Source organism: Nyctereutes procyonoides, unplaced genomic scaffold (assembly GCF_905146905.1).
Source record: "Nyctereutes procyonoides isolate TBG_1078 unplaced genomic scaffold, NYPRO_anot_genome, whole genome shotgun sequence".
Classification (NCBI taxonomy): Eukaryota; Metazoa; Chordata; class Mammalia; order Carnivora; family Canidae; genus Nyctereutes; species Nyctereutes procyonoides.
The window spans coordinates 16425850-16444395 of NW_026575160.1; the positions used below are offsets into that span (position 1 = coordinate 16425850).

General features: G+C 43.6%; 1 protein-coding gene across 1 annotated transcript in view; it reads left to right on the forward strand.

The window, feature by feature from the left end:
• WIPF3 (WAS/WASL interacting protein family member 3) overlaps positions 1 to 18546 on the forward strand; it is an 81036-nt gene that overhangs the window by 18406 nt on the left and 44084 nt on the right. Inside the window, exon 2 of the mRNA XM_055314683.1 lies at positions 310 to 460. Within this exon, the coding sequence (XP_055170658.1) occupies positions 368 to 460 (93 nt within the window). The 5' untranslated portion in view covers positions 310 to 367. The remainder of the gene's footprint in view (positions 1 to 309; positions 461 to 18546) is intronic.

Genomic DNA, 18546 nt, shown 5'->3' on the forward strand with positions numbered 1-18546 from the left:
ATGAGGTGTTGCCACTGACATATTTATATATTCTATTTCTATTGAGACATAAATAGCTAGATTTCATCAGTTTTATTACCTAAGTCTCTCTAAAATCTAGCTACTTCTTTTGTTTCCAGCACTTGACCCAATGCCGGCCCCACAGCGGGCATTTGGTATTTGTTGAGAGAGTGAATGGGAGGAAGAATGAATGAGTGGACGAGAGAAAGGAAAAAGCTATCCATTCTTCGCCTGGGTCTGCATGATGCATGCTACCTGCGCATGAATAAAGACACTCAAGTTGAAAATTATCTCTTTTCTCCCTTTCAGGGCAGAAACCGTTCTCTTGGGACCATTCAGAAGCAAAGAGACGCCAACGCTGTGACATATGCCGGTGCCACCGCCGCCACCACCTCCTCCTCTGCCTCCCCCTCCCCCACCGCTGGGGGCCCCTCCTCCTCCCCCACCACCAGCGCCCCCGGTAAGACCTGTTGTTTTTCAGTCTGGGTTACTGTTGAGCATAAGCTGCTTTGGATACACCTGGGCAGAAGGGTTTTAAATGTTCAGAACCGGCCACCACCTTAGCTCCCCATCTTAGGAGCTGGGTCTGGGGGCTCCAGGGTCTGATTCCAAGCCAGCCTGGCCAGGTATTTCTCTCCCTATTTCTCAGCAGCATCTCAGTGTCCCATACAATCGTCTGCATAATTTCTTCTCTGATTCCTGCTGCTCCATACAGGCCTCCTGAGACTCCCTAACTAGCTCTCCCATCTCACTGGAACCTCAGATGAGAGGCCATGGGGACAAGTGCACAGTAGTGTGGACCGTGCTGCAGAGTCAGCTTCCAGTGCCCACCTGGATGGTGGTAACGTTGCTGGGGCTTCAGTGGCCTAGTTCTAGGCCCACGTAAGAGAAGCGTCCTATGAAATGCCACAGTGAAACATAAATCCCAAAGGAAATTTCCCTATCTACACAAGCCAGAGTTCAGTCCATTGCAGTTTGTATTACTGGATACTCTTTTTTGGTTTAATAGTTTGGGTTTAGGAGAGGCACAGAGGGCAGTTGCTTTGTTTTAGAAGAAGGATTTCTCAACCTTGGCACCACTGACATTCAGGTCCAGATCATTTTTGTCATGGAGGGCTGTTCTGTGCATTGTAGGTTGTTTAGGAACATCCCTGGCCTCTACTCCCTAGATGCCAGTAGCACCCCCCGATTGTCCCAATCAAAAATGTCTCAAGACTTTGCCAAATCTTCCCCAGAAGTGCAGTCATTCCCCCGTCATCTTAGAAGAATATTTGTGCTTAATACTGTCAATGAACCTTTCTTCTGAGGAAAACCTAGAGCACTTCTTACCCCTCAGCCTTCATTCCACGGGCCACTGCAGAGAGCCAGGTCTAGCACTGACCACGGCTCCTGTTTCCAGTGGAAGATGAAGGATACGAGGATACGAATGCCATGGTGATGTGGGCATGCAGAGACAGGGCTGCCTGGGGTGGTATGAAACAACAGCGGAAGCCAGGAATAGAGCCTCACCTGCCATCCTCCCCTGATGGGAGCGAGGGCATGCCTGGGTGCCACCCTCTATGATGTTAGCTTTGCATGCTGTCCATATCTGATGTGCCACGGACACAGACCTGCCTCAAACTTGGCTCTTGCTCTTGAAGAGAGTGGAAAGAAAACACATAATGTAAATTATATTTAAAAGCTCTCTAACCAGTATAGAAATATGTGTTGGAATTCCACTGCTGAATTTGATCCCACAAAGTTGATAAAGGAGATGGAGTTTATAAGTGAAGGAAGTATACACGGGACTATCATGTGGCTCTTGCACAGACTTGCCTGCACTGAGAAAGTGTCACTTCCAAGAACTTCAGATACCACAATACACAACACTGTAAACTTAGCCAGAATAAATAAACTTATCAAAACCCATATTGTTGGAGATTTGGGGAAATAAGCTCTTTTAAACACTGCCGGTGACACTCAAATACCTGGGACTCAGTACATGTTGAATGAGTCTTTCTGGAGTGTTCTCTGGCAGAAAACAAGAAAAACCTAAATGCATCGTGCTTTTTCCTCTGGTTATTGAGTAGTTTTGTTTTTGAGATTGACTTAAGAACTTAACTCTAAAGGAATCAAAAAGAATTTATGTAAGGATATTCACAGCAATGCTATTTATTCTAATGAAAAATTGGATCTTAAATGGTTTATGAGAACTAAATGAAATTTATTAAGTCATGCTGTTAATTAAAAATTGCATTATATCCTAGAGTTAATTAAAAATTGTATTTATAACTGTGCTGATTATGGAAAGCAGATATGGAATGATGGATTAAAAACAAAACACATTTTGTGCATAGTGAAATCAGCTATATAATATATATATATATATATATGTAGCAAAGATCAGAAGAGAATTTTGAATATTGACAATAAAATTTTAAGTTTCATTAGGCAGTTCTTTAAAGATGCTAAAGTTCATAATAAACAAAAATAATTCTACATTTGGTTAATTTTTTGCATTACCTGCCCCATTCCTAAATTTTTTCGAAGAGGAAAATAATCATGTAAATTTTAATATTTTTAAAGGCATTTTTCTACAATCTGGGAAAAATATGTACAATGCATATTAAAGGCAAAGAATTAACATCCTTAGTATAGAAAGGGCTCTTATAGATCAATATTTAAAGGATGAATAGAAAAATGAGTACAGGATACGACCAGGTGAAAGAAATACAAATGTTCCAACCTCACTATAATTGAATAAACACAAGTTAAAATAATGAGAAACCATTTTCATCTATCAGTTTGGTGATGGTATTCTTTAAGTGTTGGCTCTTAAATGTCAGGAACCAGGCACTAATCGTTCTTAATGGGAACAAAACTTGGTATAATTCCGTAAAGCACAAATTGTTAATATAGATGAAAACCCTTTAAAAAATGGCTAGACTCTATGACCCAGTTTTACTCCAAGTAATTTTCTCTAAGAAATAGATGGAGGTGCCTGGGTGGCTCAGAGTGAGTTAAGGATCCAACTCGGTTTTGGCTCAAGTCATGATCTCAAGGTTTTGAGATCAAGCCCCAAGTCAGCTTCACACTTAACAAGGAGTCTGCTTAAAGATTGTCTCCCTCTGCCCCTTCCCCACTCACTTGTGTGCTCTCTCTCTCTCTCTCTCTCTCAAATGACTGAATTTTCAAGGAAAAAAAAAGAAACTAATGATAGGTGTACATAAACATTTATCTACAGGATATAAATTAAACACTTATAATAGCAACCAAAAAAGAAAGAAAAGAATCTAAAATTTTCATATCAGGAGATTGCGTTAAAAAATGATTATGTAATCCATATAATGGCATAGTAGGAAGCCAATTCAAAGTCATATCAAAATTATTTTGTAACTTCCAGTGTCATGATTGACTCAGGCAAGGATCATCTGTGAAAGCTAAAACCACTCAGTGAAAGTTTTTGGGGGAACAGGATGTTCACGGGATTCTAAGTATCACCCAGATTACTTGTAATTACAAAGCTGCAAAATGTACCTTTAAAATTGTAATCTTAGGGGCGCCTGGGTGGCTCAGTCTGGTAGGTGTCTGCCTTCAGCTCAGGTCGTGATCTTGGGGCCTTGGGATTGAGCCGCCCACCCCTTTGGCTCCCTTCTCTGTGAAGAGTCTGCTTCTACTTCTCCTTCTGCCCCTCCCCCTGCTTGTGTCTGTGTGTGTGTGTGTGTGTGTGTGTGTGTGTGCTCTCCCTCTTTCTCTCAAATAAATAAAATCTTTAAAAATAAGTAAATAAAATGGTAATCTTAGTATCACCTATAATGGAATGACATTATATCCCAAGGCCTTTGCTGTGATGCAACGGCAAATACATAGCACTGCTCTGTAAAAACAAATACACCTGCCAAAAACAAATACACTCTGAGCAATCAGTTAGATGTATCCAGATGTGGGGTCTTCAACAATAGAGGTTGGCAAATAAGAATGGAGCCCGCTGTCCAGTTTTATACAGCCCACAAGCTAAGAATAGTTTTTACTTTATCAAATGGTTGAAGAAAATCCAAAGAAAAACACTATGACACATGAAAATTATATGAAATTCAAATTTCAGCTCATAAATAAGGTTTTATTGGACTGCAGCCATGCTTTTTCATTTATATTGTCTGCTGCTTTTGTGCTACAGTGGCTGAAAACCAATGAAATAACTTGTTATTCCCCCCAAAATAATTTCATTTTCTCTCTAATTAGCCTGTATTTTTAAAATAATACTCAATTACCATTATTATTATTATTATATTTTGAATGCCATTAAAAATTTTTGTGAAGTTTTGTCATCTTTTTTTGTTGTTATATTATACTTACATAACATCGATGATTTTGTCTCTTGGCTCACAATGCCTGAAATATTTCCTTTTGGCCCTTTACAGAAAAAGTTTTCTAACACCTGTCCTACAAGCCAGCTGGCATCATTCAGCCTTCCTTGGTCACCAGCAGCCAGGGATCTTGATACACTCGCATTAGGTCTTATCCCTCCCTTGCATCGCTTTGCAGGGACTTCCCATCCTTCTCTTAACTGTTGCCCATTTCACCACTTAGACCTCTACTGTGCTCTTCTTGTCATGTCTCTTACTTTAGGATTTCAACATTGCTCTTCCTTTTGCCTGGAAAGCTCTTCCTGTGCATCTCAGCTTAGACGTCACCTCTTTGGAACATCATTTCCTCACACCCATTCTGGCATTTATAACATACTTTTAAACCCCTCCTTCATAGCAGTTACCAGTTTTTAGTTTTGTTTTTATTTCAATAGGGGCCACATTGTGTGTTTTATGGTCTTTTAGTGCTATGTGCCTGGCTCATACATAGGCTCTCTACTCATTGAATGAATGAATGAATGAATGAATGAATACATGCATGCATGAATGAATATCTATGTAAAAGGATTGAGAAATGGAGTTAAGCCTTTCTAACCAGTGTTCAGGACTTTAAACATGTATGCTCGTGGAGCAACGTGGCAGGTTGTACTATATGTAACCTTTGCAAGGAGGGGGCACTTTGCATGTTATATCTGATCCCTTGTAATGAAAAGCATCCTGTCAGGCCTCAGTTTAGCTTTGGAAGACCTGGGGATCAGACCAGGGCTAAAAGTTTTCGGTTTCTTCACTCTACCTCTCACGTCTCCTCTTCCCATCCTCATCTCTTCCTCTTGTCTGATGTGCAACTTTTCTTTTTTCCAAAAACATGAGCTTGGAACTGGGAGAAGGGCAGATGGGGCTTGCTAAGTTTTGGAGTAGACTTTAATTAAAAGCCAGACACGGGACACCTCAGTGGCTCAGTCATCCGACTTTTGATTTCAGTTCAGGTCATGATCTCAGGGTCATGAGATTGAGCCCCGCATTGGGCTCTGCACTCAGTGTGGAGCCTGCTTGGGACTGTCTCTCCCTCTCCCTCTGCCCCTCCCCCACATCTCTCTCCCCATCTCTTAGAAAGAAAGAAAGAAAGAAAGAAAGAAAGAAAGAAAGAAAGAAAGTCTTTGCCATCTTGTTTTTCTTTTCTTGCCCCATATTCCCCTGTCTTTTGGGCTCAACTCCTTTGTCTTATCCCTCTAAAATCTGGTAACAATATCAAAATTTCCTGCATGGGGCATTGGCCCACGTATAATGAAATTATTATTGTTGCTTTGGTTACAGAATATAACTCTTTAAAAATCTAAAGAAAGTATAATGGATTTGATTTTTGAAATGCAACAGACTCTCACTGAGTTTTTATTTTCAAATCTACTTGACCCTTTGGTAGTGTCCCAGATGAGAGAATAAACTCCTTGAGGGCCTGTGATTTCTGTTTTCTTGCCATAATCCCATAACACTACCTACCCAAGAGGAAAGAAATACAAATGTCTCTGACCAACTGATAAACTCTTTGGAGCTGGGTTGTTCAGGCAAAGCATGATGGTAGGGTCATGACCACAGCATATGTGTTTATTTAAGAAGTAGGTTTGTGAATTTTCACAGCATTATTTTCTAATGTTGCTCTTCAAACTTAAATATCCTAAAGAGGAAACAGTACCCCAAAGAGAAGTTGTATCTTGTTATTTAAAAACAAATCAGGGGGCACCTGGGTGGCTCAGTGGTTGAGTGTCTGCCTTCGGCTCAGGTCATGATCCCGGGGTCCTGGGATTGAGTCCCACATTGGGCTTGCCACAGGGAGCTTCCTTCTCCCTCTGCCTATGTCTCTGCCTCTCTCTGTGTGTCTCTTGTGAATAAATAAAGAAAATATTTAAAAAATAAAATAAAAACAGAGGGGGAACTGGTTTGATAATCCTTTATTTACCATGAAAGGGAAAACTCTAAGGAAAACACCACAGTGCCATATATTTCTACCTGCCTGTTCTGGGGGATCATGTTTAATAAAATGCTAAAGGGAAGTTACAACAAGAAGCATGTTATGGCCCCTTGCTATTCTATTCCCTCCTTACCATTTGTAGAATCTTTGTTTGCATTCGGGAAACTCAGTGAGATAATTTTTCTCCTTGTAGTCTAAGGATTGCATGATTTATGGGCAAGGTAGACTTTCCAGTGTTAGGAAATATCTGCTGTGGTATATCCCACCATCTCTAGGATCACATGGTATAGAAAAATATGTCAATCTAAGAAAGAAAATGTGGAAAGTGGAGTGGTATCCGAAATCCCATGAGAGCCTCTTTCAGAGTTTTGTGTTTGCTGTGGTTAAAAAAAATGCAGAGTTGAGGGACACTAGGTGGAAGGGGGCTTAGTAGAATTGCATATTACCCTATATTCTGGAAAAGGTCATTTGCATGTTTACCGGAATGGTTGGAATAATGAAAGGCTTAAAAAATCTTAAACACTGTCACTCAGATTCTCCTGACACTGGCGCTTTGATTAGTGCTGCTAATAAGGGATTGGGAACACTTACCCAGAATTGACAGTGACCACTGGGATAAGGAGAAGGCTTTTACATTAGGCCAGGCTATTAGGAGAGAATTAAATTGACATTTGGTCTCCGCTTAACAGTTTGCAGAGCTACACCTTTGTCTTCGAGTAATTTAAAAAACTTGATTCTCTCTCTCTCTCTCTCTCATCCATTTGCACCCAGAAGCAATAACACGGCTTTGGTGAAAAAGGGAGCCAGTCTTTGCAACAGATTTACTGGGTCTGTGAGCGAGAGAGGTGTGGCGGGACCTGCCAGTCATCCTTCCAAAGGGCCATTCTGGATGGCATTGAAATGTGGGGTTTTTTTCCCAGCTGTGAGGTGGGAGGGGTGGTGGGAACGTAAAGGAAAAGGCTTGGGGTGGTATCCTGGTGGCAGCGATTATGCACTAATAATGCCTGGGACGTGGCTAGAGAGCCTGCAAGCTCTTGTTAAAGGCTTTTATCAAATTTCCTAGGAGCCCAGGAGTGTAAGCCAGTCTCCTGCAGCGCCTGAACCCAGGGAGAAGGAAGGAAGGTACCATGGGGTGTGAGGCCAGAGGGCGACCATCCAAAGCCTCAGCCATCTCTTTAGCAATCGCTAGCCGGAGATTTATTTTACACCCAACTCTGCTGGTTCTTTGCCTTGGAAATCTTTTAAAATTGCAGTGTGACTAACGATTCCTAGAAAACAGCAAGTGATCCATTTTCCTTATACCCCGTGGTTACCTTTTCATAAGTGCACTGTTGCACTAAGGAACGCCACTGCAGTTTGGAGCCTGGGATCTTTGGGGCCACGGACCCCTTCCCCCAAACTGCTCTTTCTTTCCTTACCATACAAGGAAAAACCTCCCAGTGTCAGGTGATTGCTGGAGGTTAGATACCCAGCCCTGACTCAGTGGAGACAGCTACAAGAGGGGAGGGGTGCTGGGACCGGCAAGCACGTCTCTGCAGCAGGGTGTTGGCAGCCAGGGAAAGTCCTATTTCCTAGAATGTTGCCTGAGAAGACAAGTAGCATGGCAGGAGAGAAGCAGGCTACATATGAGTAGTATGGTCCCAATTATATAAAACAAAACACAATTGTGTATGTATCTGCTCACTCATGGTCTGACTGCTCGGAGTCTGTGCTGTTTGCAGCACTGGGCACACAGTGGGGACTGTAAATGCCTCTGAGCTCAGGGGCCACAGACTGTGCCCCTAACCTTGACCAAGACATCATGCAAATTTATGAACCTTCTACTGCACCATAAACTTACAGGGACATACCCAGTCCCTGCCTCTGAAGAGTTTAGAACCTGAGTCCAGAGAAGCCTGGACTTGTCACTGATCACTGCTTAGTCATGTGTAGTACTGAGAATTAGTATTGAGTAGTACTGAGAATGGGTTATTCCCAGACCAGAACTTTGTACCTTGGATTGCTGCTTCATTATGTATTTGCTGCCTCTGGGTTCCTTGAGGTCTCATCTTTAAAGAGCCCTCATGTCCTCTGAGTTTGTCACCATTCATTCTCCTATGCTTGCTTCTCTGAGCATGGGGCATTGGATGTGTCTTTCTAATGCTTTGGAGATCTCCCCGGGACAGGCAAATTGAGGACTGAAAGGATCCGGGGGCCACTGAGCAGTTAGTGAGTGACTCTGAGGCAGGGATTCTGTGCCTTGGTCAGTACTAGCTCCTAGCTCATAGTAGGAGCTTAGTACCTAGCATTACTTCCTGAACTAGTGAGTTTAGCAAAAATATAATTCGCAAGGTAAACCTACTGGGAGCTAACAAGCCACTACCCTACATCTTACACCTGCTTAAGCCTTGAAAGCCAGAACATGTTCTATGTTGTGTCAGAACAGCATTAGTACATTCAAATTTTATTATTTTATTTTATTTATTTTATAGATTTATATATTTATTTGAGAGAGAGAAAGCAAGCACACAGAGGGAGAGGGAGAGAGAAGTAGATTCCCATTGAGCAGGGAGCCCGAGCGGGGCTGGATTTCAGAACCTTGGGATCATGACCTGAGCCAAGGGAAGATGCTTAACTAACTGACTGAGCCACCAGGCACCCCGGTACATCAAATTTTAGTGAAAATATTTTATAAAGCAAATGCATTCCTATCAGAAGTAACAAATTTAGGGAAAGCAAAAGTTAACACCCAGGTGTTATTTTAGGACCCATAAAAAAAAAGCCTTTGGCACAGCCTTACCCATTCCAAACTGTTATTGTTTTCAAAGAGAATAGACCTTGCACCTTTCCTTTACGTAAACACATCTTTTAAAACTCCAGGAAGGCCACGCATGTATCCATTTGGTACTTGGTAGTAATAGATTTCCATATTAATAAAATCTATTCAAACAGTGGAGTATGAATGTATTTTCAAGCTGCTGAAAGCATGATTGCACCTGTACCACATACAGCACTTAAAACATAAAGGTGTAAAAGCATGTTTGTGTTCTGCATCATCCATTCAGCACTCATTGTGCCAAGCTATCCAGTTCCATCACTCAGTGATGCAGTGTGGGATGTTAAAAAAAAATTAAAACATGTGGGCTTTAGAATGATACAGATTGGAAACTGAATTCCTGCTGTGCCACTTACTAGCTATATGATGTCAAGCAATTTCCTTAGTAACTCTCGGCTTCCCTTTTCTCACTGTAAATGGGAAAAATAATCCCTATTTCCTCAGACACACTGCCCTAAGAGTGGAAGCTCCATTTTTGTCTGTTTGGCTTATAGCACATCCTCCACAACTGAGCAGTGCCTGGCATGAAGTAGGCATTTGGCAAATATGTGTTGAATGCACAAATCATGGGGTTATTGTGAGGATCTAGTAAGATATTGATAGAAGCTGTTGTTTACCCAGTCCCTACTTGGTGGATGGTAGCTACTATTATTTCAGGGACCAGGGAACAGCTGTGCAAGTAACCAGATCCGGGACTGGTAAATTGGCGGCCAGTGTGGGCCAAGAAGTCAGACACCCAAGGTCAAGATCAAGGTTATTTAGCCTTGAAGCCTGAGTTATTTAAAGTGGGGAGTTAGACCCGTGGTCTGAACATAGTCCAAAAAATGGAGGGCAGAGTTGATCATTTCTGGGTTTTCAGCGGTGGTAATCCGTCGTGCCAGTATCTGCTCCTGTAGCATGATTCCAAGGAGGTGAATGGTTGGCCTTTCCTCTTCTCTTGTGCCTCCCACTGAGTTGGGTGGCTGGAGTCCATGGTATAGCAGGAAGTAACTGGAATTGGCAACGAGCCCTCAGTCTTAGGACTGGGGCTGTGGGCATGGAGTGAGAGGAGATGTGGGAGTGTCCTTTAGGACTCACTCCATTGGAATGATAGCCTGGTGCAGATATTTTAAACGTGTAGAGGAGGCTTTATTTTCTCAGCTGCTGTTTGGTTTGTCACTTCACAAGCAGCTGGGCAATAGCAGACCAAGAGGCTGCCTGGAGGAAGGTACACATTTCCCTAAAGATTTAATGGTGATGCTCCTGCAAGGATTCTAGATCACCTGGCTGACTCTGGGCCCCTATCTAAAGCAAAGAAAGATGTTCTTGGAACTTGTGGCAGCTCCAGGGGGCTGATTCGGATGTTATGGCTTGGTCTGTCTCTGCGTGGCCCACACTTTTATTTCAAACTCGATGGACCAGGAGAATTTGAACACTGATGAGTATCCCATCAGTTGGGTTGATGTGAAGAAATTATAGTTAATTTTACCTAATAATACTAGTGTTGCATTTTTAAGAGCTCTTTGAGCTCCCCCATACCGTGTGGGATATATGTTTTTTGATAAATAGGGACTTGGAGGGGAAAAGCAGGTCAGGGTAAAGGCAGAACAAGATAGGCGGTGAGTTGATCATTGTTGAAGCTGGATCATTGTACTTGAGGGCTCATTATACTACTCAACTTTTATATATGTTCGTTTTTCATGACAAAAAAAAATTAATGATCAAGGATCTCAAAATCTGCAAAATAGAGGTGATTTAGCAGAACCAAGGAGGAGGGCATTATGTAGCATGCTTTCACCATTTCAGATGGATAGTTGAGACCAAATATTATATGCTTTTAATTTTAAAAAAAAAAGTAAAATAAAGCCACATAGGCACAGAATGTCTACTTAAAATTCTCTGCATTGTAGCCTATCCCCTCCCCCTCCCTGTATAATCTGGCTCCTTGGCTCCTGTTTTTCTAGGGATTAATGTTAAAGTTTTTAGCACCACCTCCCTACAGCAGATGTGCCGTCTCTAATCACTGAGTTACAGAATGGTTTGGTTTTTTCCCCCCCTAAGACTGAGCACTACTGATAGTGCCTTTGAAGGGGAGCGTGGGAGAAGCAGTGAGCTGAACACCACAATTGGTGCTACTCAGCACCGTTGCTACTTTTTATTTAAATAAACCTTGAGACCTGGTGGGAACCCGAGATGACAAACAGTGGTTTGTGAAACTGTTGCCTCTACTGTCCCCTGCCCTGGTACAAGGTCGCAGAGTCCTAGCTGGTATTTTCTCCTCAGACAAAGCACAGAGGACGTGGTGGGAATTACGAAGGCCAAACTTTCCCAGCCGGCAACCCTTCTGGGCACCAAGGTCACCCCACCCAGATATGGAAGACTTTTCACCTTCAGCATTGTCTCCTCTCCAACTCCATGCCATTTGTGATTGTGTTGCTGAAGGATTCTGGAGGGTGGGGAGGGGAGAGGAACTTTAAAACCAACTCAGAAGCAAAAACCATAGGTGTGAGGGTAGCTAGGAAAATGTGTTAGGGCTTAAAACAAACAAACAAACAAAAAAGACAAGAATAATAGGATTTTGTGTTCAAGGCACATAAATTTTCCTGTTACTAACAAGGCCCAGACTTGGCCTGTTTGGCTTGGATAAGAGTAGTAGTCAAGTGACCGACATGGAAGGCTCCGTGAACTTTGTGAAATTCAATGGTGTTCCTTCCTGCTGCACTTTGGCACAGAGAAGTGTGCTGGTGAGACCAGCCACGTGTCCTCCCTGGTTGGGCTAGTCCTGAGTAGGGGCTGCAGGAGCCCAGAACATCTGCCTCACCCATGCCCTCTGTGTCACCTGGGACTTCCCTGCCTTTCACCTCTCAGGCTCCACAATGCGGACAGTCCTATACCGAGAGAGATGGTCGCTCGGGGTCGCTCCCTGTTGATTTTGTTTCATTTGGCTTTGTCAAGGATTTGTTTCATTTTGTTTTAATTGTTGCTAGGTAATGAATGCCTAAAGAGAAACTCTTTGCTAAATCTTTTTTTTTTTAAGATTTTATTTATTTATCAATGAGAGACACAGAGAAACAGAGAGAGAGAGAGAGAGCCAGAGGGAGAAGCAGTCTCCATGCAGGGAGCCCAACGCGGGATTCGATCCTGGGTCTCCAGGATCACGCCCCGGACCAAAGGCAGGTGCCAAACTGCTGAGCCACACAGGGATCCCCTGCTAAATCTTTAAACACGTTCTCCAAAGGCTGGATTCTCAAGTGCAGGATTGCGGGAGACTGGATCAGGGGAGAAAGAGGGGACCAGGGCCCTAGGGAAGATATGAGGATCCAATGAGATTTCATATGAAAACTCTAAACTCACACAAAAGCACACGCTCCCTTAGATGAGCCTCTAGGTGAAATGAACAGCCATATTAGGACACACTCTTCTGGAAGGTGTTCCTTAAGGCGCAGACTCCAGGAGCACCAAGGTCAGCAAGAATCAATCACCCAAGCACCCCGTTCCTTAATCCTCTGCTTCGATGTCCAGAGCACTAGCCCTCAGGACCCCTCTGACCTGCTGCAACTTCTTGTATGTTGTTTCCTCCCTGGTGGCAGGCCCGTTGCCCCATCTTTACTGAAGGAATCAGTGCCTTTCACCAAACCTCTGATTCTGTTTGCTGCCAAATGTAATTGGCCCCTACCCCAGACTTAGAGTTTCTGCCACAGACCCATGATGATGCCCCAGTTATAGGTTTTGAGGATAAGCTTGGAAAAGGGGGGGGGTGCATCCAGAGCCATCTGGCATGGAAACTTTTCCATGGCCATTATATTCGTACCTTTGTATTATTACTCCAAACGGTAATCCTAATGTATTACTGTAAACAGCCTGACAGTTGAACAACTTCTCACAGAGCCTCACTGGACCTTCCCTCATCCCTTGTGAGAAAGAGAAGAGCGTTGTCTCATTTGGGTTTCCCTAGGAGTAGACCTCGAGACATGGGTCTGCGTGCAAGTCATTTGTTTGGGAGGTGATTCCTGGAAGCCCTGGCGAAGGAGTGGGGAATGAGAGAGAAGAGTCAGTGAACAGTGTAGTGTGTGGGAAAATGGGGCTCCCTCCTGCAGGGGCCCCCCGAGAGACTGTAGAATCTGCCTGGATTGTGCTGTTGAGGGCCAAGGGGCTGGGTGCTTTATCCTCCCACCCTTGTCACTCTCTAACACTTTCTAACTTTCTTAGTGTTAGAAAGTTCCCTGGACACTGTCCAGGGAAGTCCTCTGGCAGAGACCAACAGGCAGCGTGGGGGGAGTGCCGCCCTCTGTCAGCCTCTGGGCTAGGCCAAGCAGGTGGCTGGGGGACCCAGAAGCATCTGCTATAGTCATCACCAACTCATGGAGAAAGAACTGAGGCCAGCGAGGTTGAGTCCTTGCTCAGAGTCACACAGCTGGTGGAGCCTTTACGCTCCTTCCCCTGCATGCTCTCCCGTGCACCACGTGGCCTCCAGGGCTGCGACCCCCTGAAAACCCAAAGCAGCCCGTGTTAGGAGACCTGGGAGCAGGGCTGGCAGGATGCCTTCTCTGGCATCCTGTGCTTCTCACGTTTCCATTTGCACAGGGACCTCTGCCTGACTAGCGTAGCCCTCTCTTTCAAGGTAACCCAGCACAGTGGTGAAGACTTCCGAGCCAGCCCCCCTGTGTTCCTGTCCTGGAAATGGAGTGGCCTTGGGCAGATTACTTAAACTTTCGGTGCCTTAGTCTTGTTCTCTCTTAAAATGCTGTCTGCTTCATAATGGCTGATGCAAAGACTAAATGAGTTAATACATGCCAAGGGCTGAGCAGGGAAGAACAACCACCAAGGCGTTAGTTGGTGTTGTTACTGTGCACATGGATGCTCTCTTTCCTTTCACTAGCATTTCTGTGGCTTTAGGATTCATGTGAACTCATTCTGAAACGAGAGCTCACATTTCATCCTGCGTTCATGTCTGAGAAGCAGCTTGCCGGGTTCAAACACCATGCACTTCAGTCTATCGCATGTCTTCACCCCACGTCCATAACCTCCCCTCCAAGGAGGGAGGTCACGCTGCTGGCCTTACCCTTCACGGAAGGAGCGGTGCCAAGGGTAATGCCTGGCCCTGCGGGAGCCGCTCCAGAAATTGGTGTTGGGTGAATGAGAGTGCACCCCCCCCAGGGGTTCACTGGTGACACCAAAGCTCCTGTGACACAGGCAAGCCACCTGCTGGTGGTCCATCAGCATGAAAAGAATCCAAAAGGTTGAACCAGAGATGTACTCCTCCCAGAATTTTCTGTATATTTATAGAACACTATTCTGAGGCCCTCAAAAGAATTTTCAGCTGTGGCTCAGTTCTTTAATCCTCGGTGAGATGAAATTGGAGTCCAAGAGATGGAGTGGGGCATTCCGATGTGCACTATTAACATCTGCCAGCAATTATTGGTATTATCGTGTCCTTACAGACACTATGTGGTGACAGGTGGACTAATTTTCATATCTCTTTGATCCTGACACACTGGTAAAATGGGTCAGGGTCAAGCTGGGTGTACTGTTTTACATAGGAAGAGCTCAGACCCACTGTGGCGTGTGGGGGATGCTGAAGCACAATGACCTAAGCTGGGTTGCTTGTTCACAGTTACCAAGTTCCCGTTGGTAAAGGTTGGAGGTGAGGTGCCCAGTAGTGGGAGGTGGGTTATAGCTACACAGCCTGGGCACCAAGTCACAGATGCAGCTTGTGAGGGGCTGAACTGTGTCCCCCTCCAATTCATATGTTGAAATCCTAACCTCCAGTACCACAGAATGTGCCAGATAGGGTCTTTAAAGTGAAAAGTCAAGTTAAATGAGGTCATCAGGGTGGGCCCTAAGCCAGTAGAACTGGTGTCTTTATAAGAAGACGAGATCAGGACCCAGGCAGGGAGGAGAGGGCCATCCTCAAGCCAGGGAGAGGGGTCTCAGAGGAAAGCCACCCTGCCCACACCTTGATCTCAGACTGCTAGCCTCAGTACTGTGAGGAAGTCAATTTTTGTTGTTTAATAAATTACCAGGCTGTGGGACTCTGTTGTGGCAGCGCTAGCCAAGGAAGACACAATGCCTTCATTCGTAGGCCCGTGCAGAGACCTCTCACCAGCTCAGGGACACCCCTGTGTGGCTTCTCCACACGCATCAAGGACAGGTCCCCTGGGGCAAATCTGGTTCCAGAGTCGCCAGCCCCAGACCAATCAGCAGCTTATTTCTGTATCCACTGCTGTATGCACATCCTTGCCCCCAGATTGTGCTTTTTTTTTGGTTGGTTTTATTCTTGCTTGCTCTGTTTTGTCTTACTCTGTCTACTGTTTAGAAGCACACAGAATCTCCGATTAGAAGCGGCCTCCTGGGGATCCCTGGGTGGCGCAGCGATTTAGCGCCTGCCTTTGGCCCAGGGTGCGATCCTGGAGACCCGGGATCGAATCCCACGTCGGGCTCCCGGTGCATGGAGCCTGCTTCTCCCTCTGCCTATGTCTCTGCCTCTCTCTCTCTCTCTCTCTCTCTCTCTCTCTCTCTGTGTGACTATCATAAATAAATTTTAAAAAATTTAAAAAATATATTAAAATAAAAAGAAGCGGCCTCCTGCCCCCAAGACCTTGTTTAAAAGCCTCTGTGGCTTTTGCTACAATTGACCTAAACTGCTGAGTTTGCAGCAGGAGTCATGCATTTCAGAATCCATGGACCGATAGCTTCTATTTCTGGAAGCTCAGATTGAGAGTTGTGTCTATTCCGTGCAACCTCAGATCACTTTCAGCATCCATTCTGGGACAGTCGTCCAGCCATCACAAAGCCAATCTCTCTGCTTGCTCGCCGCACAGCAGCTGCTGGCTCCCTTCCTGGAACCTCCTTCTTCCTAGCTGATTCTTGCTGCAATGGGGGTGTGGGGGGAGGCTTGGTTATGTGCTTGGGTAGACCCAGGGTAAGCTTTGGGAGGTCCTCATGTAGACCTGGCCTTGCAAAAGTACAACACGGTTTCAGGTCCTTAATCGTACCAGAGAAACCACAAGAAGTGAAAATTAATCTTTTTTTTTTTTTTAACAAATCATCTTACTTTCGCTTTTTTGGTCTCCTTCACTTTTTCTCACTCTACCTTCCCTCTGTCACTTTTATCTCTGTTGCCAGAGTGAGCAAATAGGAGTCCATGACGCCTAGGTAAAATGAATTTCAGCTAAATTGTATAGTACAACTAAAATAAATCATTGTGTTAGTATAAGTTGGGAGCAAATATGGACATACTTACACTTACATTTTTGGTTGTTTATCTGAAATTCAAATTTACCTGGACACTCTGTACTTTATCAATGGTCTCTTGATATGTGTTCTTTTGTGTATTTCTCATGTATACAGATATGTACGTACACAGAGATTTAGCTAGATAGAGATACCTCCCTCATAGGCTTTATCTGTCTTTTTCCTCTGTAAACCCACCCCGCACACTCCCCACCTCCATTAATATGTACAAGAGTGGTTATACATATTTTTTTCCACCTTTTTTCGCTCCTCCACATCCTATCGCCTGTTAAATTATCTCCCTTATCTATCCTTAAAAACTACAGTTTTCCTTTCCCTAAGTGTTGGTCACATTCATTAAATAACTTTTGTTTCCTTCCTACTTAAAAATGTTGAGAAATAGGGGATCCCTGGGTGGCACAGCGGTTTGGCGCCTGCCTTTGGCCCAGGACGCGATCCTGGAGACCCGGGATCGAATCCCACGTCGGGCTCCCGGTGCATGGAGCCTGCTTCTCCCTCTGCCTGTGTCTCTGCCTCTCTCTCTCTCTCTCTCTCTCTCTCTGTGTGTGTGACTATCATAAATAAATAAAAATTAAAAAAAATGTTGAGAAATAGAATAGTTGATAGTTCTTTCTCTAAAAACCAGTAAAATAAGATCATTCTCAGCCTAGATGTTCTAATTTGCTTCTTGTTGTTCTTACTTATTTATATTTATTTTGCCTTGCTGGATCATTGGCTCTAAATATGAAGATGGGATCATAACCCTTGTTCAGAAGGGTAATGCCACAGGATAAAGATCATGTAGGAACCTTGTGGGCAGCATAAGAAGTTTGAGGAATTTTTCTTTTTTACTTTTGTTACATTTTATTGGTAAATCTTAAAACCTGCCAGTCAATAGGCATCCATCCCTTGATGTCTATTTTTTTGCAAATCATTATGCTAGGCTTTGGGATTCTTGAATCAGAGAAGCACATTGGTCTTCTCCCTTAGATAAGATACATGAAAAGGTAAGAATATGAAGGAATATATATTCATTAGGAGTGTAGGTTGAGTCAGAACTGAGTGATGACAGACCTTCATCATTAAGGCATTAGGGTAAAATGGCGCCCTTGCTCACCAGGGCACTCACTCTGGGCATCTCTTAGTTTTGCACCCTAGACACCTCCCTCACCTCACCCTTGCCCTCGCTCTGTAACATGGTGCAATTAAACTGCTCCCTCATAACCCAGCACTTCACAAGCTAAACCAAGGTGTTTCTCTTTCAAAAAGACTCATGGTACTGGTTTTTCCAATTTGAGGAAAATATAAGTAAGTGAGTTTATTTTTCTTGACTGTTATTCTATTGTGTTCCACCTCATTCTGCAGAAAGTTGACACAGCCATTGTTTAAAATTCTGCCTCCACAAACTCTTCCCAAATCCTTTTCACAGTAGTTGGCTTCTATGGTTTATTTTTCATTTCCGATTTACCAGTTGTCTAATTCACTTGTTAACAAAAAAATTCAAAAAACTCTGCAAGAGTCCACCAAAGCAGTCCTAAAATACACTTTCCAGACTTCCAACTCTTGGAGACCAGCTGTTGATGGTATCTGGGGCTTCCACCATTCTTTGACCCAACCCCTATACCCCATGACTTTGATGACCAGCGTGCTTTAATATTATAGATTTTCTTAAAAATATTTCCATGTAAACACTTGAATCTGAAATGTATCTGTCTATGTATATGACTTATTTTTAACTGACTTTTTAAAGCAGTTTTAGGTTCATAGCAAAATGGAGTGGAAAGTACAGAGAATTCCCTTATACCACCTGCCCCTGCACACATACAACCTCCCCCATATCAACATCAGATTTTTCATCAAAACTGAAATTCTGTGTTTTGAAAAAGATTCATGACCTTTAAAGCTATGTCTTTGAGGGCATGGTTACTTAAATGAATAGTAACCAAAGATTAGTAGCATTTTTTAAATGTGATTTTAAAGAAATGTTATTATATTAATATTTTACAGGGTCTTACATATTTTCTGCTTGTACAAGAATTATTGGTTCCTAAAAATGGAGTGAAATGTACTACAGGTCAGAGTAGTAGCTGGCACATCAAAGGCAGCTGATGTTTGTTGACTGTATTGATAATCTATTCCTTAAGGAGTCTTGTGATTTCCAGATGCGTTGTCATCTGAACAGTCTTTGGCCTGGGAGCCAGTAGGTT